Source organism: Anarhichas minor, unplaced genomic scaffold, assembly GCF_050575085.1.
Source record: "Anarhichas minor isolate MPS153535 unplaced genomic scaffold, ASM5057508v1 ptg000010l, whole genome shotgun sequence".
NCBI lineage: Eukaryota > Metazoa > Chordata > Actinopteri > Perciformes > Anarhichadidae > Anarhichas > Anarhichas minor.
Window position 1 is genome coordinate 1,285,291 of NW_027466456.1, and position 21,228 is coordinate 1,306,518.

General features: G+C 41.0%; 2 protein-coding genes across 2 annotated transcripts; one reads left to right on the plus strand and one right to left on the minus strand.

The window, feature by feature from the left end:
* The first annotated feature begins 706 nt into the window (after window positions 1-706).
* Window positions 707-13,350, plus strand: LOC142946283 (vacuolar protein sorting-associated protein 4B-like). The gene is made up of 11 exons (XM_076087397.1): window positions 707-903; window positions 1,865-1,976; window positions 2,088-2,232; window positions 3,409-3,467; window positions 4,385-4,504; window positions 4,579-4,735; window positions 4,827-4,975; window positions 5,055-5,136; window positions 5,999-6,218; window positions 6,556-6,696; window positions 6,795-13,350. Exons 1-11 carry the CDS (start codon window positions 883-885, stop codon window positions 6,894-6,896), a joined length of 1,308 nt encoding a protein of 435 aa, XP_075943512.1. The 5' UTR covers window positions 707-882; the 3' UTR covers window positions 6,897-13,350.
* LOC142946282 (NACHT, LRR and PYD domains-containing protein 3-like) lies at window positions 8,671-21,018 on the minus strand. The gene is made up of 10 exons (XM_076087396.1): window positions 19,879-21,018; window positions 19,345-19,586; window positions 19,035-19,094; window positions 16,041-17,922; window positions 15,473-15,646; window positions 15,127-15,300; window positions 14,781-14,954; window positions 14,023-14,199; window positions 12,291-12,337; window positions 8,671-12,194 (listed from the first exon to the last, which is right to left on the minus strand). Exons 2-10 carry the CDS (start codon window positions 19,559-19,561, stop codon window positions 11,662-11,664), a joined length of 3,438 nt encoding a protein of 1,145 aa, XP_075943511.1. The 5' UTR covers window positions 19,562-19,586; window positions 19,879-21,018; the 3' UTR covers window positions 8,671-11,661.
* Between the last annotated feature and the right edge of the window lie 210 nt (window positions 21,019-21,228).

Sequence of the window (21,228 nt, forward strand, 5' to 3'; positions counted from 1 at the left end):
AGTGTCAAATCTACATGTACTATATATGGTGCTTGCTTTTGATTGCGACTGAAATGAAGCCATCATATGTTGAATAAACCTGGACTAAATCTGGAGCAACACAATGTGCAACCACAATGCATTTGTCTGCCATCTCCTTTACTCTGTTGTTCTACAGTATATATGCATTTATCTTTCTTTTACCAGCCGTTGTAAGATTTCTAGATATATTTTGCACACCTTTTATTTTGCCCTGTTTAATAGATGTAATAAAGTGTACATTTGTTATTCAATCCATTAGTGGCAGTGTGCATTTTCATTTAATGTGTGAGGATTAGGGATTTTATTTTGAAAAGTCACAGACGTCCTGATCAGTATTTTAATAATGAAATAGATATATTTTGGCTAAAACATGATATGGTTATGACTTATATTCACTAGCGGTCAGTATTTTAATAATAAAATAGATATATTTTGGCTAAAACATGATATGGTTATGACTTATATTCACTAGAGGTCAGTATTTTCAGATGTACATCTGCCCCACTGCTGTAAATCACTTTTATTGTGCTTGAATTTTACAATTTTAAAAATACTCAACTCTAAATATACACGTCTACGTGGTAAACTTTAATGATTATATTTGTTTTCAGAGACTTTTCTGAGCTCACAGCAGCCGTGGAAGACGACAATAACATTGTCACGTGACCAACCAACGCGGAAGTGACAGTCGACATTTTTTTTGTTGATGCGGAAGAAGAGAGGCGAGCCTTTAGTTTTGTGTTGCGTATCAAGTTTGTTTTTATAATGAAACATAAGTAGCAGGCAACAACAACAACAACAGACGGGTCTAGTTTAACCTTAAGCGACAGGCTAAAGTTTGACCGACCTATCAGAAGCTAAATGGCCGGAGGTAACTTACAGGTGAGTCACAAACTTTTGTTAAATTAAGCTAAGCTAAGTTACCTGGTTACATAACACGGACTTAAAGAGACGCTAAACTGTTTAAAGTTAAACTTTTTTATCACCTTAAACGGTTCATTCAGTGTGTTAAAATACGTATATTTAAAGATAAAGATGAACTAACTCGGTACCAGAGTTTAGAAGTAATAAATAATGATTCGTTTAATTTCATTAATCGTTTAATGCTTTATGGATCAGCTACAAGAGAACGATAACAGTTGGGTTGCCAGGTTGGGAAAAACATCCCTTTCCATCCCTTCACAGGTGGTAAACATTAAGCTCATTGTTACAGATGTCTTAACATCTTTAAACTTCGAACGTGGTTTATTTTAAAGACAGTTTGAGGCCCAAAGAGCTCAAATCAAACAACACAATAAAGATTAAATTAAAGTCCAAAAAGTTAATAGAAATGTATTCAGCTGAACTTTTTCTTTCTTCATTCATCTCATTAATCAAACTGGACTAAACTTCCTAACTGTTTATAAAGTTAGTTAAAACCAGTAAAATGCTACTTTAATGCTTCAGTGTTGACTATCTAATATTCTATATTATGTCACTTTTTATACTTTAAATACTTCTGTACCTTCCCTTAAGTAGGATTTTAAATGAATTAATAATATTTACTTGTAATATTCTTATGTTGTGTTGGTCATTTTATTTTAATTAATTATTAGACACTGGCCTTTCACTACATACCCATATTAAAACTTTATAAGTTGCAACTAATGGCTTTATTAATAGTTAATAAATAATTTATTAACAACATTTATAACAGCATTATTACCAAATATAAAGCAAAAAAAAAACTGCCAAAAAGATTTTTCGCAACCTCACAAAGTTTCTATTATTAGCTCCAAATTAAAAGCATGTGTTGAGTAATTATTACCCTTTAATAAACACATTGTCTGTTGTCTGTTCTCAGAAAGCTATCGATCTCGCCAGCAAAGCTGCAACCGAAGACAAAGCCAAAAACTACGAGGAGGCCCTCCGATGTTACCAGAACGCAGTTCAATACTTCCTTCATGTTGTCAAGTGTGAGGAGCCCGATCGGCGTTCGATTTATTACAATATCTGTGTGATTTCTACGTTGTCGACCGCCATTGTCTATTCAACCCCGTGATGTAAGTGGCCTTCCTGTGTTGCAGACGAGGCCCAGGGTGAGCGGGCGATGCAGAGCATCAGAGCCAAGTGTGTGGACTACCTGGACCGAGCCGAGCAGCTGAAGGAATATCTGAAGAAGAAGGAGAAGGCTCCGCCGGCCAAACCCGTCAAAGAGTCTGATGACAAAGGGTGAGTCAGCGTTATCCCGGTGTGTGTTGTTGTGGTGACTTTCTTCAGTTCGTCTTTGAATTCAGGCTCATGTAGGGGATTTTTTTTACAACATAACTATATAATTACAATCAAAATATATTGTTTAGCTGCCAAGAACACAATCACTGCTCTCTAATCTTTTTGTAACGTTGCATTCTTTGTTTTGACCATCTTTAAATTCTGCATCTTCGTATTCTTTACTTTGATTATCGTAAACTGCTTTGGGCTGGGAGACGAATGAATTTAATGAATGTAGTGAATCAGCTTGTCGGACGACATTTTGGATGATGACGGTGGCTCTGAGTGGTCAAACGACTCTGACGGATGCAGAAAAACACGGAAAATCAAATATGTTCTGAAAACTTTAATGACGTAGGAAGGTCTGAGTAAACAGAATCAACACAACGTGAGATCGTATTTTATTTAAGGACTTGGTGTGCAAAGACCTTTATTCACCAAAACACATTGTTTGTGTGTCTTTCAGGATTAAAAAAGACACATTGAATGCATTTCCTTCCTCATAAAACATTTGCAAAACTGATTTTCTGAACATTTTGAAACCTGCATTGTTTACATCCTTGTTTACGTCCTAGCAGTCTTATTTTCTTCAGTCTCTGCTGGCACATTGCTGCACTTCCCGACACATTACCCCCAACTGTAGTAGTTCAGTGGAGTAATGTGAGGCCATTGGCAGAAATGTGTATTGAGTGATGCACGACACACAATAAACGTGAACCCACTCATAAAGACGCAGCTCCACAGCGCTACTAAACTCCACAGGGTCCCTTTAAGAATGTGTTTGATTCCAAAAGACTCCCTTTGAAAGAACTGCTGAACTCTTAATGGAATAACTGATCTTAGAGATCCATTGTTAAAATGTGTTGCCTCCCTGTGGACATACGTGGCATTTCCTGGAATTGTTTAATTTAAAGTGCACCAAATGAACATCTATAAATAAAAACCCAATTACAAGTATTTTTCAGGGACCTTCCGAAGAATTCACAGTTTCATATCAGTTTTTTTCTAAGAAGTTATTATAAAACTACAGGGTCTGTAAAATCAAGTGTTACTGCATAACCCTGAAAAAAATATACAAGTAATTACTTTAATAAGTGTCGTTAAATCCCGATGTTTGCTGTTCTCATGTGATTTCAGGGATGAAAGTGGTGATGGGGACGACGTGGAGAAAAAGAAGTTTGAAAATCAGCTCTCAGGTGAACGACGCCGTCGCTGCTTTAAATGAACACAGAGGCAGACACAGATAGGGACGTCATAACTCAGACAGTTAGTCGTCGATACCAAAACCGGGGAAATTACTTGATGATAATGCGCCTCAGGTCTCTCGTCACAAACTCAGTTTTACAGGATTATATTTAAACACATCATAATATAGTCATAATTTACCTTCGTCCAACAGTCATTTTTACTGAACAGAGCTTGAACGCATCACAACGTAACTCATTGCAATCTTCGTTAACGTTAGCTGTTAGCTCCGTTATTTAGCCGAGCAGGACTGTGCTGCCTTGCGGCGTTAACCAGTTCTCCTCTTGCCGATTATCAGAAGGTCTATCTGCGGTTCAACAGTACTACGTGACTCCACCCTCGAAAGGGTCGCAGTTTGGTTTAGACACCAAAACATTAAGAGAAGGCTGTGAGTCGTCCTCTAATTGGAAGAGCGGCGGTTAAATCCCAGGCTCCTACAGTCCGCATGTGGAAGTGTCCTTCTGGAAACATACTGAACCCCAAATTGTACGTGTACGAATGTGTGTGTGAATGTTGACATGTAGTGTTCAGCTCTTTGAGTGGTCGGAAAGACTAGAAAGATGCCCAAGTCCGTTTGCCATTTGAGGCGCCAAAACCCACTTGGTTAGGTTTCAGAATAAGTTGTGGTTTGGGGTTAAGATAAGTAGGTTGATCCCGGAAGTTCTGGGCGTGTTTTGTAGCCTGTGAGAATGCAGAAAGACAGATTTGTTGTTCACAAGGGAACAAGCAGCGTTACATTTTGGCATCAAGTTGGTACCAAAGTATCAGCTCTCTAGATGCAGCAGTTAAATAAGATGCGTAAAACATCAACATCATTACATGACATTGCAGAAAGAGATGTGCTTCATCAAACCCATCCCTCTCACAGGCGCTATTGTCATGGAAAAGCCGAACATTAAGTGGGACGATGTAGCTGGACTAGAGGGCGCCAAAGAAGCCTTGAAAGAAGCCGTGATCCTGCCCATCAAATTCCCTCATCTGTTCAAAGGTACTGAGAACAACAAGCCAGCTCTAACACCTCCTGAAAATGAGTAGTGTTTAATAATACATCTATTTGTGCAGGGAAGCGGACTCCTTGGCGGGGGATCCTGCTGTTTGGTCCTCCGGGAACAGGGAAGTCCTACCTGGCCAAGGCGGTGGCCACGGAGGCCAACAACTCCACCTTCTTCTCCATCTCCTCCTCCGACCTCGTGTCCAAGTGGCTGGGCGAGAGTGAGAAGTGAGGCCCCGGGGTTCTTTACATGACGATACATCTTTTGAATGAGATAAACTGACACTAAACATCTGGCTGTTCCTCTCTCTCTCACCAGGTTGGTGAAGAGCCTGTTCACTTTAGCCCGAGAGCACAAGCCGTCCATCATCTTCATCGACGAGATCGACTCCCTCTGCGGCTCCAGGAGCGAGAACGAGAGCGAAGCGGCGCGCAGAATCAAGACAGAGTTCCTCGTCCAGATGCAAGGTGAGCGAGGAGAGACGAAGCTGACAATAATCTGAATGGCAAGTTCTTTGTTTACGACAAAATGTCCTTCTCCTCTCAGGCGTTGGAAATGACAACGAGGGAATCCTGGTCCTCGGAGCCACAAACATACCGTGGACGCTGGACTCTGCAATCAGGAGGAGGTTAGTTTCACTTGTGTAGAAATACTGCCGTACGTACGAGAATACTTTTTACATATAATCACAATTTGATTATTATTCTTAATCATAAACAATCCTGACCTGCATCTAAAAGTGATTTACCTCTTTTGTTATGCAAGTAATGTCCTTCGCTTGATGAAGCCTGAAATATCTCAACAACTATTTAATGAATTCAAGGATTTCAAGGATCATTTATTGTCATAATGCAACACAGAGATGCACAACGAAATTCAGTTGAAGGCCATTTATGACACAGTAAACACATGACAAACAAAACAAAAGCAGTAGAACATTCCTGTAGTACTGTTTTTATATTAGCATCATAAGGAATGTAAACAGCAGCAACAAAAACAATTCTCTGATCAGATAATAAGGCCGACATCTTCACACAGTGTCCATCAACACTGACTGATGTTTGAGCACCAAGCATCATGATGTAAACACAGAGTCCTCCTCCTCTGGTCCCACCGTGGTCCTGCTCTCTGTCCTGCTCTCCGCCCATCAAGAGCAGCTTGATCCTGGACCACGATGGATCCAGGTCTCTGTGAAGATGTGGGCTCAACAGTCACCGACCTCCCGCTGCTTTCAAACGTCTTATTTTCCTCTGATCGGGCATCAGACAGCCAGGAGCATGCTGGGTAGTGGAGTCGCCTGAGGTCCTAGCTGGGTTAGCTTAGCTTCCATCTCAGCTCTCCTCTCTGGGCCAGTTTGGTGGCGAAGTTCTAGTCATATTTCTGTCCGCTGCATAATACTCAAAGTATTCTGGTAAAACTGGGAAACTTCTATCAGGACATAAGAGGTTGAATGCTTCGTGGTGGCTGATTGAATCTTTTGTTTCTCTCAGGTTTGAAAAGCGAATCTACATCCCGCTGCCCGAGGCGCACGCCCGCTCCTTCATGTTCAAACTGCATCTGGGCTCCACCCCCAACAGCCTGGCCGAGGCGGACTTCGTCACCCTGGGCCAAAAGACGGAGGGCTACTCTGGGGCGGACATCAGTGTCATCGTTAGAGACGCCCTGATGCAGCCGGTCAGGCTGGTTCAGTCCTCCACTCACTTCAAAAAGGTAAAAACACTCAAACCGTTCAACGATGCTCGTTATCCTAGAAGGACTTTTTGGAATATGACTCCTCTGGTTGTATAGAAGTCTCTGAGAAAATGACTCTACTTCTCTCTTGATTTATTACCTCAGTGAAATAACTTTCTTAACGAGAGAGGTCACTAATAGCGAGACACTAAATAGACATTATTCATTCAAGAAGTAGTGAAGTAGTTCCTCGTTCTCAACCTAAACGTTGCCACTACACCTGTATGAACCTTAGCGTCTCATGTTTCTTTTTGTCCTTACTTCTGTCCGTCCACACACACACACACACACACACACACACACACACTGGTTTAAGGTCCGCGGGTCATCGTGGAACAACCCCGACGTCGTGGTGGACGACCTCCTGACTCCGTGTTCTCCGGGTGATCCCAACGCCATCGCGATGACGTGGATGGACGTTCCTGGGGAGAAACTTCTGGAGCCGGTCGTGTCCATGGTAAGAAAAGACTCAGTGTTCGGCCAGGAGAGGAAAGTATGTTTATTTATACGTGGACGGCATCGATCGTCACTCATTGTGATGTTTTTCACGTGCAGCCCGACATGCTGAGGTCACTCGCAAGCACCAAGCCGACGGTGAACGATCAGGACCTGGACAAGCTGAGGAAGTTTACAGAGGACTTTGGTCAAGAAGGCTAATAATACTCACGCTCTACTTTTTAATAAGACTGCAACCAACAACTATTTTCACTGTCAATTACGTTTGCGATCATTCGATTAATCATCTTGAAAACATCCATCACCAGTTACTGGAGCCTAAAGTTCTTTAGTTTCTGAAGCCGATTAGCGGTCAAAGCAATAGAAATAATATTAAAGGGACAGTTTGGATGTTTAGAAGTGTGTCTGTATGAGGTGTTCTACTACAGCAGATGAGATTATAGAAACAGACAGGAGAACCAGCACGGGAGCAAACTAATGTACTGCTGTGGACGTATTTTAGACTCCTGAAAGAATCTATATCGGTTTAAGTGAACGCTATATTTTGGTTTTTTTCACCTCTTTACCTCGCTGTGAGACAGACCTCTCTGGCGGAGAAGTAAAGCTGTTCTCTTTGCTCTCTTCAAAGCCACCAGACTCCATTGACAAAAGTAATCATTTTTACCTCACAGAGCACAGGAGTTTCTGGTCATACCGCTGCCTCCGTCTGTTAGTTTGTTTGTTGTTGTGTGACTTTGGTGAATCAGAACTAAACCTTTAAAACACCAAAGTCACACAGTAACACAAACTGATGGAGGCAGCAGTAGACCAGCGACTCCTGTCTCCTGAGAGGTAGAATCAGTGTTTTAGTGAACGGAGTCTGGTGTCTTTGTAGAGAGCAAAGATAACGGCTTAAGTTCCCGTCAGAAAGAGCTGTTTAACATCAAGGTAAAGAGGTGAAAACATTCTAAATATAGCGTTCACTTAAACTGATTTTGATTCTTGTAGGAGTCTAACATACCTCCACAGCAGTACATTGCTTTGCTTTGCTGATACTCTTGTCTGTTTTGGTAACACACTGACTATGGATGCGTTCCTCATACGACCCATCTTCAAAAACATCCGACCTCTCCCTTTAAGGTTGTAGTTCAAGATAAGCACCCGTTTCTATGAAGGAGAATTGACCAAAATGATTAATTGATGATCAAAATCTTAATTGATGACTTTTTCTTCAAATAATCAATTAATCATCTGCACCATCAGCACTATTTATCACAAATGAATTGATCTGCTGTTGCTCGTGTTTATATCTTCACGTTTGTACGGTTTGTTCTTTAGCGTATTGGTTTTATTTGGCATGTCTCAAACCAAAGTGATCTTTATTTGTTTTAAAGACACCATCACTGTTCTAGAATATGAACAACAGATGGTCATGATGCAGTGGGTGAATGCAACACTACATGCCTCTTAGTATAGTCTTTGTTTTGCTCTGAACAGAATCAGTTTCAGGGTTGGTTTTTATAAATGGGAATTTATTGCTGTCAAATGTATGAAAACGGACTCTTTTAAACATGTAAATAACCTTTTACTGGTTATTCTTGTTTCTCTATACACAAAGTTATCATCACAAGCTTCAAATGGGCCTTCTGGGCTTCTATTGAGTTATTAAATTATATCAAATATTGTACAACAATGCCTTTTTAAAGCATTTGTAAATGCTGTCTATACGTAAATCATCTGCATTTCTAGTTTCAACTTTCAGAGCGTAGTAGTCGGTTACTGTGATGTGAACTTCTTATACATCCTCTCAGTATGTTGCCTGATCTCAGACACAAGTGTGAATGCTCGGTGTGTTTATTTTGGGGGTTTGAGGTCACTTACTGGTTACATGAATAAAACTTGTTACGGTGGAGATTTGCACTATTGCTGTAACCTACACGACATGTGTGAACGAACGTCTCGGGGTTAAATAAACAACACAGAAACAACAGGACTCTTTAGTAACTTTGTGAACATATATTTAATTGTTGAAAATACATCTGTTAGTTAACGATCATATATATTCTAAATGCAGGGTAGATCATAATTTAATAGGAGAAATATACAAAAGATTACATCATCGTTACGCCGCTTGCACAAGCTGATAGTTTGCTTCAGTTAAATGAAATCTTCAACATCTCGTAGTGTCATTAATATAAAGATGTGCAGAGCAAACATGTTTCCTACTGAGCAGAAGTTGCTTTTTCAAAGTGAATAAACGGTCACACTTCACATGAATGATGGAAAACATCTGACGATATTCAAGTCATTTGGAGTGAAAACTGAACTGTAACTAAACAAGAGACGGAACGACCTGATTGGTGTTTGTGCAGACTGCACCGAACCTACCGAAATAAAACCAAAATATCAAAGCAAACACATTTCAAATGACAAAAAAGAAAAGTAACGTATGGTTCAACAGCTGCCAATGAAAACATGACCATAAATAGAGCATGTATGAACAACATATGAGTAATGAGAGACGTCCCTTATCGCTTCCATCCAGTGGTTCCTCTTATGCAGACTTATTGGTGGTGACATCATCAGACATCCATCACAACCAGATCCCACCTCAAATTTAAAGTGTGTGTGTGTGTGTGCGTGCGTGTGTGCGTGTGTGTGTGTGTGTGCGTGTGTGCGTGTGCGTGCGTGTGTGCGTGCGCTCACCTCCACCACAAGTAACCCGAGGAGCCAAAGAACCACTTCATGTAATCACACCCAAAACAGACGAGTAAAACACAGTAAAGGTAAAGTACACAGAGGTGAACACAAAACTGAAGAAAAATAAATACACTAATTGATGACTATTACAGTCATTTTGTAAACATAAAGAAAACAAACAGTGATGACCTGAAATGTACAGTACATGAATGGAGAAGTGTCTTTCCTGTTGTTTAAATAACTCTTTAAAGAGTAGAGACACACTGAGCGTTCGGCCACCGGTCGAAACCGGTTGTCAGCTGATCGGCCACGACCCGAGACCGGCCGATCAATATATATATATATAGATATCATATATCTATATATAAATAATAAATATCGAAGAATATATATGAACATAAATAACAACAACAAGGGACAATGGATTTGGGATATTAGTGCAGAATGGAGGTGCAGTATGTCTGATTAATTGTTCATGAGAGTGACGGCCAGTGGAAAGAAGCTGTTCCTGTGTGTGGCGGTTTTATATATTTAATTAATATATTTAATTACGTGGACAAGGTGCATTCACTATATAAAGCACTGTACATAACTATAACGTTACATCGATGGCAACACTGAGGTAAAATGATTCGTTTGAGGAAAAGTTCTACTTGACAGACGCAGCAGGAGACCCCGCACACAACCGTTGGAGATGTCCGCTTGCGCATGCGAGTCACAAACTCACAGAACAAAGTTGTATCCTGAACGGCCCCACGGTGCATGTGTGGTAGAGGGAGGGAACTCATTCTGGGCAACCGCAAAGCAGCAGCGAGCGAGCGTCGTTTCACTACCGCCTGGTTCAGACCACCATGAAGACCACCTCTAAGCCGCTGACCGACGGGCGACCCAGGGTTACAAAACAAGCCCGTCACCTCTCCGGCCAACGGTTGTTTTTACGAGAATAACGCAGAAGCTAAACAGCTAACCTGAAATGGCGACGGCTATATACTTGGAGCATTACCTTGACAGTGAGTATCCGGAATATACACTGTATTCATATTACTATTGTGAACATCTTACGTGTGTTTGAGGTTTAGTTTTACTGTATCGAGTACTTTATATTTGCTTTGAGGATAGCGGCACCGCGCGTTAGCAGCTAGCTGTTAGGTCACTAGCTCGATATGCTAACTGGTTAGCATCGCCGTTGGTGGTGGTGAAGTTGGGCGTACGGTGTTAAAAGTCACTCAGCGGGTAACGTGAATGTAACTTATCTGTAATAAATGTACTAATATTTCGAAACAGGGTTAACCGTTTGTAGTTAGCGGTTGTTGTGCATTTTAGGGATCTGTCACAGCAGCTAACTAGGTTAGGTGACCTGGAAACTAGCAACGAGTTTATAAGGTTGTTAAAAAATGTTGTCGTCATACTCAATATTATAAAACTTTTAAATTCTGTTTTCTGGGTCAAAATGTGTGTTTGGGTGGCAGGTACCATGCATTCGCAAGACCAGGTTCCTTTCAAAATAAAACGCAGGAAACGCCACAATAAAAGCCTTAACGAAACAACTTCACACAGTAGTCTCAAAGAAACAGAACAAAGATGGAGTCAGATATTTACATGAATTAATTTATTTACATGTTGACAGAATTGTATTGTACAAACGCATATGACACATGACTTGTTTCATGTTAACTGTTGTTGTTGTGGTTCCTCTCAGTCCTCATTGGTGGTCTCTGTTTAAAAAGGATCCTGTTAATCTGACCTGGACCTCAATCAAACCTCACATTTCACTCTTTAACCTCGTAGTCAAGTGTTGAAGCTGTTTGTGTTTCTGAAGGTCAACTTTCAGTCAGAACAATAAGAATAAAAGATGTAGCTCAGTACATCAGTCACATATTCAGTCAAACGATCACCTGATTCTGGTTCAACATGTCACTGCTTTATATTTCACATCACATTCAGATGAACTGGAATCACATTTCTACAAAGTCAAATGATTTGTACATTTGTCTAAAGTTACATATTTGTGATCTATTTGCATAAATAGATGGAACCTGATTTTATCTGAAACAATAGAATCTACTTGTTTTTACTGAGAAAAGAAAACCTGAAAGTCATGCATTCACAATGAAAGTAAAAGTACTAAAGTATTCATTTCTGAATTTCACAGAGGGATCAATAAAGGTTGATTGTTTTCTCCATAATAATATATAAAAGTGATTTATTTGTTGATTATATTTTGTTCTATTGATCTGAATCTGATCGTCAGCAGTGTGAGTTTTTACAGAGGAGGAGACTCTCCCTCCTACACAGAACACAGAGACACTGAGGAACCAGTCAAGAGCCGAAACAAGAACCCAGGATAAAGAGGTTCAGTGAATGTGGTGTTGAAGGTGTGGAGGTGGATCAGTGTGTCAGAGACTCTGTAGAAGGACAGAGAGCCAGCAGGACAGTCCACATACACTGCTACTCTACCAGAGGAGGGGGAGTAGGAGGGGAGTTGTGTTATTCTGTTATTGTGAAGGACAGAGTAACGATCATCATCACACTCCAGACTCCAGGACTGATCGTTCCTTCCAAACCTACAGTCATAACAGCTTCCTTTCCTTCTGATTCCTCTGTAACTCACTGATATAGAAACTATTCTTCTCCACTCGACCTCCCAGTAACAGCGACCAGTCAGACCAGTTCTACACAGCAGCTGAGGATAGTACTCAAACCTGTCTGGATGATCAGGATATGACTGAACCTCCTCCTCACATGTCACCTTCCTGTTGTTGTCAGATAGTTTGAGCTCTCTGTTCACTGTGTTTGTGTCGATTGTGAGTTCACAGGCATCTGAAGGAGAGAAGGAGACATGAAACAGCATCAGTTCATCATCAAACACAGCTGATGGGTTTATTTGAGACTTCATGAATCAAAGTGAACACTCACACTTCCTCAGACCAGGATTCAGCCTCTGAACTCCAGCATGTTCAACCCTGGAGGAAGAAACAGAGTCAGAATGAAGCTTCATCATCATCACTGATCTTCATCAACCTTCACTCAGATCCTCCATTCAGACAAACAGCTGCAGTTATGAAACACATTTTATACACAAGCTGTAAAAATGGATTAAATATCTTTATCAATATCAAAGTGGAGACCAAAAGCTGTTCAAGTCCGTGTTGAACAGAGAGGTTTGTATCTTGGATTCAGCTTTACAATGAGCAACAGCTTGTGTCCCATAAGATCAGACCCAGCATCAGCTTTAGGGGCTAAAATCAGCTTGAGCAGCGTCATCTTCTCCTCTGTAGTGTGCTGGAGCAGCAGGGTGAAGGCAGCTGATGCTCAGAGACTCAATAAGCTCATCAGGAAAGCTGCTTCTGTGGTGGAGGTTTCAGAGAGGAGGATGCTGAGGAATCTACTCAGTGTTGTGGACGATGCCTCTCAGCCCCCGAACGTCCCACTGAAGTCACTTCAGAGCCCCTTCGGCTGTAGACCGAGACCACCGAGGAGAACCGCAGAACGCCACAGGAAGTCTTTTCTACCTGTGGCCATCAAACTGTAGAACTCCTCCCTATTCTGCATGAAGGACAGCTGGACCATCGCACACTTACAACAATAATAACCTTTTTTAAATTTTAATTTATTGCAAGACAAGAGACAATACATAGACAAAACAACAAGAGGACGACAAGAAAAGTGAGATACAAGCCAGCAAACATCATATAGTTAGTGTATGGGAGAACGGTGTGTGTGTGTGTGTGTGCCTGAGCCTTTTGAGATGAAGGAAAAATCCATAAGAAAGTACAAATTTTAGTTCTTTAGTTATACTTAGTTACTGTGGATTTTGTACTTTTTTACTTAGTTGATATTCTTAAAGTTTATTACTTATTTATATTACTTGTTGCTCTTGTTTTTTTACTCTGTATCTTGTTGCACTGTCCACTTTGCTGCTGTGATCCTGTGAATTTCCCCACTGCGGGACTAATAAAGGATTATCTTATTTTAATCTTGTAAATGAGGAGAAATTACATAAATTACAAAATAATAACGTCCGAAACAATGCTTTTAACGTAAACAAAGTCAGGGGCAGTATCGCCCCATCCACTGGCAGCAAACCACGACCAGGGCACCATCAGGGAGCAACACCGCAGGGGAGGCCGTGGTTAAAACAATGATGTGACAAAATTGTATTATTATTTTTTCTTCTGTTTTTATTTAATTAAGAAAATCAAATAAATAATAACAAACAATAATATCCTTATGTCAAATATTTCTTTCTTCAACATCGTGCCAAGACACATTTCATTTCATACAATATTTATTTCATAATTAAAAATAAGACATTTTATTGATGTTAGTTTTAACAAACAAATGTAAAGAATCCATAGACTGGCTGAATGTAATAGAGAGCTCCAGAACAGATACTAAATGGACCCTGAGCTGACATTATTTTCTGAACTTTGAACCTCTTGAGAAGTTTGTAAAATGTTCTATAAACACTTTGACTCCATATTTGTCAGAAAGAATGATCAATAAATGACCAACACCAGATCCTGGTCTGATGTTAGTGAGGAGGTCCGTCTCAGTGGGGACAGGGACTCTCAGAACATCAGCTACTGTCTTCACTGTTATCAGACTGTGAATCAACAGACTGTGAGCTCTTGTTGTCTCTTCATACCTGAGAGTGTCCAGTCTCCAGTGTGGATCCTCCAGTCCAGCAGACAGCAGCTTCACTCCTGAGACTCCTGGATGATTGTAGCTCAGGTCCAGCTCTCTCAGATGATGGGAGGGGTTGGATCTCAGAGCTGAAGCCAGAGAACAACAGCCTTCCTCTGTGACCAGACAGCCTGACAGGCTGGAGACACACAATGATATTACATTCACTTTCATCTACTCTTTCAGTCACGTTGCACCTTTAAAGGAACAGTGTGTAAGATTTAGTGACATCTAGTAGTGAGCTGCAGGTTGCAACCAACTAAATGCCCTCAGCTCACTCCTCCCTTTCCAAGTGTGTAGAGAACTACGGTGGCCTTCAGGTAGAGATTTTATTACTACTAGGAGCTACTCTGATCAATATTCTGCTCTTTTTCTTCAATATTTTTAATAGAGCAGCAACAGTTATGTTTACAACAACAAAGTCACAATATAAAGTCATAGTGAAGTTTATAAAGAATGAAGAACACAGACATCAGTCAGAATCAGTCATTCTTCCTGTTCTCTGTTCCCATCCTCTGTCCACCTGTCTTCCATCCTTTTGTCCTCCTGGCTTACATGTTCATGCTAGTTGAACAGATTGATAGAGTATCTGCTTTTTACTTGCTAATGTTTCATGAAAGTAAGGAGTGTAGTTGTCTTCAACTCAAGAATATATTAAGACCATATATATATGAAGCAACATTTAAATGGTTATCAGTTAAACAGAAGACAAATCCTGACCTGAGAATCTCTAGTTGACAGTATTGGCTCTCCAGTCCAGCAGAAAGCAGCTTGACTCCTGAATCCTGCAGGTCGTTGTTACTCAGGTCCAGCTCTCTCAGACTACAGGACTGGGAGCTGAGGACTGATGACTGTGTTTCACAGCTTCTCTCTGACAGATTACAGCCACTCAACCTAAAATATGTACATCACATGTGTGAAAACATTTCTATCTACATTTGATATAACTCACATATTTAGGTAGGCAGTACTGTCATGAATTAAAAGTTCTAAACTGACTGAAGACAAATGACAATACACCATATGAAAGTTCTGGTTCACCATTTATAAGTTTGTTAAACTTGACCTGAGGGTTTCCAGTTTCCAGTGTGAACTCTCCAGTCCAGCAGACAGCAGCTTGACTCCTGAATCCTGCAGGTCGTTGTTACTCAGGTCCAGCTCTCTCAGACTAGAGGACTGGGAGCTGAGGACTGACGACAGAGTTTCACAGCTTCTCTCTGACAGATTACAGCCACTCAACCTAAAATATGTACATCACATGTGTGAAAACATTTCTATCTACATTTGATATAACTCACATATTTAGGTAGGCAGTACTGTCATGTATTAAAAGTTCTAAACTGACTGAAGACAAATGACAATACACCATATGAAAGTTCTGGTTCACCATTTATAAGTTTGTTAAACTTGACCTGAGGGTTTCCAGTTTCCAGTGTGAACTCTGCAGTCCAGCACACAGCAGCTTGACTCCTGAATCCTGCAGGTCGTTGATACTCAGGTCCAGCTCTCTCAGACTAGAGGACTGGGAGCTGAGAACTGATGACAGAGCTTCACAGCTTCTCTCTGACAGATTACAGGCACTCAGCCTGAAGGAGAGTTAGTGATGAAGACAAACACAATACTGTTCTTTTTTCTTCTACAGTGTAAAATACAACATTTCTGAGTTCATTAATTGAACAATTCAGGTGCCGAAAGGATTTTTACCTTTTATTCTGTGTATTATTGGTATCTAACCGCAATTATAGAATCGTAATCTCTTATAACTTTTAGTCTTAATTGAACAACAAAGTGTCAATTTTTAAATTTCAAAGCTGCATTAATCTGTGGAGTTGCAATGAAACTGACGAAACAATGTGCATGTTTTTCAATTGATCAACTCATCAATTTGTTGACTAAATCTGCCAACAGAAGACTTTCATGAGTTGAGAACTACTCTGCTCATGTGATAAAGCTGTTAAAGGCAGTTATCTGGGTACTTACAGAGCTTTGTTGGAGGCTTTGATCACTGGCAGCAGCCTCAGAAGAGCCTCCTCTGAAGCAAAGTATTTCTTCAGGTCAAACACGTCCGGATCTTTTTCTGATGTCAGTAAGATGAAGACCAGAGCTGACCACTGAGCAGGAGACAGTTCATCTGTGGAGAGACGTCCTGATCTCAGGGACCATTGGATCTCCTCCACCAGAGAACGATCATTCAGTTCATTCAGACAGTGGAACAGATTGATGCTTTTCTCTGGAGACACATTCTTTTTGAGCTTCTTCTTGATGTACTGGACTGTTTTCTGATTGGCCCGTGAGCTACTTTTCATTTTCAGTAGGTCTTCTAGATGAGTCTGATTGGTCTCCAGTGAAAGACCCAGGAGGAATCGGAGGAACAGGTCCAGGTGTCCGTTTGGACTCTTCAAGGCCTTGTCAATAGCAGACCTGTGGACCGTTGTTGTAGATGTTTTGTTGAAAACCATTCGCACATTATCGCCACAAGTTTGCCCTGGCTCCGACATCACATTCTTGTTTCTGTTAACGACTTCCATTCTTACGTAGAGTGCTGCCAGAAACTCCTGAACACTCAGATGGACAAAGCTAAACATCTTTTTTTTATTCTTCCTCCCACGTTCCATTTTGAAGATCTCTGTGAACACTCCTGAGCACTTTGAGGCTTCAGTGACATCAATGCCACTCTCTTTGAGATCTTTCTCATAGAAGATCAGATTGCCCTCTTCCAGCTGGTGAAAAGACAGTTTTGCTAATGACTTAATGTACTGATTGAACTTGTTTTGGTCATACTTCTCTTCTGTCTGACCTTTCTGAAACACCAAGAATTCTACATACATCTCAGTCAGGGTCTTAGGTAGCTTTCTTCCCTCTCTGGTCTTCATCACATCCTCCAGAACTGTAGCAGTGATCCAGCAGAAGACTGGGATGTGGCACATGATGTGGAGGCTTCGTGAGGTCTTGATGTGGGAGATGATCCTGCTGGCCTGCTCCTCATCACTGCATCTCTTCCTGAAGTACTCCTGCTTCTGTGGGTCAGTGAACCCTCTGACCTCTGTCACCATGCCAATCAAACCATGATGGATCTGATTGGCTGCTGCAGGTCGTGTGGTTATCCAGAGGCGAGCAGAGGGAAGCAGTTTCCCCCTGATGAGGCTCATCAGCAGCACATCTACTGAGGTGGACTCTGTCACATCAAAGTTAACGGCCGGGTTTTTACTGGTGGAGCAGTCCAGATGAAGGCGGCTCTCATCCAGTCCATCCAAAACAAACAGAAGTTTGAATTCACTCTTGTTGTAGTTGGTGTTTCCTGATGACTGCAGAGATGTGAAGATGTGATTAAGAGCTTCTGTCTTGATGTCTTTGGTCTCCTCGATACATTCATGAATGAGCTCTGACAAACACAACTTTCCTTCCTTCATATTCAGCTCACGGAAGGTGAAGGGGAAAATGAGATGCACATCTTGATTGTGTTTTTTTTCAGCCCAGTCCAACACAAACTTGCGCACAAGAAATGTTTTTCCAATTCCTGCGATTCCATTGGTCAGTACTGTTCTTATGAGTCTGTCTCCTCCAGACGGGGGTTTGAATATGTCGCTGGGTTGAATTGGTTTCTCTTCATCTGCTGACTTCGCCCTCTTCACCTCAATCTGTCTGAACTCATGCTGAGTGTTGATGTGTATGTCAGCCCCTACTGTGATGTACAGATCTGTGTAGATCTCATCCAGAGGTTTCTCATCCTTCTTCTCCGACCACGCCTGTTGTACATATTTGAATTTATCCTTAAAGTATGATTGAAGCATTTGTTGGTGAGATGAGATGTGTACTCCCAGAACCATCTCGTCTGTATTGAACACAAACATGAAAAATATAACTATTATTATTATTATTGTTTGTCTACAGTTGGAGGAGCAGAACACAAATGGTCTTTTGCTAAAGGACGAGGTGTGTGTGTGTGTGTGTGTGTGTGTGTGTGTGTGTGTGTGTGTGTGTGTGTGTGTGTGTGTGTGTGTGTGTGTGTGTGTGTGTGTGCGTTTGTCTGAGTATCTGTGTCTACACAGAACACGAGTGACATGTCATCACGGTGTGCTTTGTGCAAATACATGTTGGCACAGTCTTTATAATATTTTCGGCAGACAGTCTTGGCTGACGTGTATTGGGTGAGGATGACCACTGTGTTTCATAATTTATTGACACAAATGTCTCGCTTGGAGGAACAGGTCTATCAGTTTCCTCATCTGATGGTTCATAATCAGCACCATTATAATCTGAATTGACCTCAAGATGGTCTTCATCTTCAGACACATCCTCCTGATCAAGGATGTGCTCCAGAGCCTCCAGGGCTGTCCTCCTTTAGTCTCGGTTGCTCATGTTGTCCTACAGTAAGCTGCTGTGTTGTATGTATCTGCAGAGTGTAATGTTGGACTCCCAAGCAACCATGTTGTATGTTTCGCCCCTCTCCTGCTAAGTGTGGGCGGAGTTTTCCCGCGGGAAAATAAAAGGTTCCCGTCAAAGTCAAAATAGTATCTGTATTTCTCGCACAGGTGGGGTAGTGAGACATGCACATCATGATATGAACCATTTTTTTTTTTACGTTGATTACACTACTTAAGGCAAGCAGAGGAAGTTTCAAACAGAAAAAGTACTTTACATTTTTTTTTCTAGATTTTCAAACTTTGAAATGGGACAATTTGACCACTTCAACCAGTACATGTGTGTCCATGTGTGCGTCAGAAGTTAGGACTGAACTTCCTGCTGTAGCTGCAGAAGTGAAAGTGTTTGCTGCAGGTCTGATGATGTTCACTCAAACTCCACAAAATGAAACTTGTACATTTTAAATAGCTTGTTGGTCATTTTCTTCTAGGGAACTGAATTGAATGCTTCTTTGGAGTCATGATGTCTCTCACAGAGGGTGTTTATGAAAACATTTAGCACACTTTCTTCTCTCAGGGCTTCCATACAAACCAGAGAATACAGCAGCTTTACCTTTGCTCTGGCAGGAGGATGTTCCTCTGTTCTCTGAAGTCTCTCCAACATCAGCATCATCTGTGTGAGAGAAGTTACAGTATGTGTTATTTCATCACTTTGACATATTACCTATTTCTTATCTTCAAGTTAACCCTGTTGGAAAACTGGGAAAACTGTTGGTGTGAACGCACCTAAAGGCTGAAAAATTTAAACTCGCGCCAATGAGGCGAATTAGTGTATTTCTCGTCTGTTGACGTCTCTGCATTGACTTTGGATGTAATCTACACGTTTATTGTGAACACGACACAACACGACTCTGATTCCTCACCTGGGCGTGTGTTCTGTGTATTTATGTTTATATTGATGGAAACATTATCGCAGCCGCCTGCGATGTTGGGGTTCACGATAACACTTCCACCATGGGCACAAACTGTGGCTCCAGCAGCAGCAGGAGTCCAACCAGAGGAGGAGGAGGAAGAGGAGGAGGAGGAGCAGGAGGAGCAGGAGGAGGAGGAGGAGGAAGAGGAGGAAGGTAGAACCTGCATCTCTGATCACTGAGAGGAGATCAGCCTGTAATGGGTTCAATAAAAGCACCGTCACACGTGAAGGAAGTCTTGTTGCAGATAAAGATGTCAAAGATTCATGTTTGTTGAACTGCCAGTGCTTAGAATGAAGAGAGACATGTTGGACCTGAACTATTGTTACAACAGAACATTATTTTAAAAACATACTTTTAAATGTTCCATCTTTCAACATTTGTTTACAATCTGACTCTTATCCTTCAGCAGAGCCATGATATGTTACATTCTCTGTTCTTCCACATTTACTGTCAATAGTTATTACTATTCATAGTCATTCATACCTGAGATATAAAGGATGAAGTCCAGAAACAACATGGCCGTTGTAGTCTTCAGCTTCTAATCACAGAGTTTAATTCATCAGTTCATCAAAACAATAGTAAAGAACAATAGAAGAGCGTTAAAACCCAACAGCCTCGACTTCTACACACTTACAGCTGCAGAGACAAAATGGAGCGTGATAAAATGTTTGAGTGAACATGTAGTTGTGACCGAACTTCCTCTATCACTTCCTCATCTTCTTCCATCTTATTGGTGCATTACTGCCACGCAGGGGCGTTTCTAGGATTCAAAGAAAGGGGGGGCTTAGGCCCAAGGGGAGTGGCATGTTTGCGTGCGTGGCAATTTTTTTTGGGGCCCATTTGGGGCCGTGGATATCCATTGTTTCAGACAGTTCATAGATTGGTTCAATCAGAAAGAGTGTGATTTTGCTCTGTAGTTTTGCTTGTATTCAGTATATGATAACACAAGAGACAGAATTTCAGGGTCATAGTGAAATTTGACAACACAAATATGAACTTTTCTCAAATAAAGAGAGAGAAATAATTTTCCTACTTGTAAAGGAAAGACAGATAAACTAGCTTTCATATCCGCGTCACTCCCAAATCCTAATTCTTAAAGGGACCACACACAATGGATGGAGAATGGACCTGACAGTGTCAACTTTATATCGTTAGGTATGATGATAGGCTGTTGGATTGTAATTTGAAGGGGGAGAAAACATACAAACCAGAACGCACGCACATATGTAGCATGTTAGAGCTATAAATAACTTGTCCATGTGAGAAACAATAGTTTAATTTAATGACATCACCAAAAAAAAAAGCCAATAAAGCCAATATTGCCAAATTATTTGGGGGGGCTGAAGAACATTTTAGGGGGGCTTCAGCCTATTTTAGGGGGGCTTCAGCCATTTTATAAACATAGAGAAAACAAACAGTGATGACCTGAAATGTACAGTACACGAATGGAGAAGTGTCTTTCCTGTTATTTAAATAACTCTTTAAAGAGTAGAGACACACTGAGCGTTCGGCCACCGGTCGAAACCGGTCGTCAGCTGATCGGCCACGACCCGAGACCGGCCGATCGATATATATATATCTATATCATATATCTATATATAAATAATAAATATCGAAGAATATATATGAACATAAATAACAACAACAATGGACAATGGATTTGGGATATTAGTGCAGAATGGAGGTGCAGTATGTCTGATTAATTGTTCATGAGAGTGACGCCCAGTGGAAAGAAGCTGTTCCTGTGTGTGGTGGTTTTATATATTTAATTAATATATTTAATTACGTGGACAAGGTGCATTCACTATATAAAGCACTGTACATAACTATAAC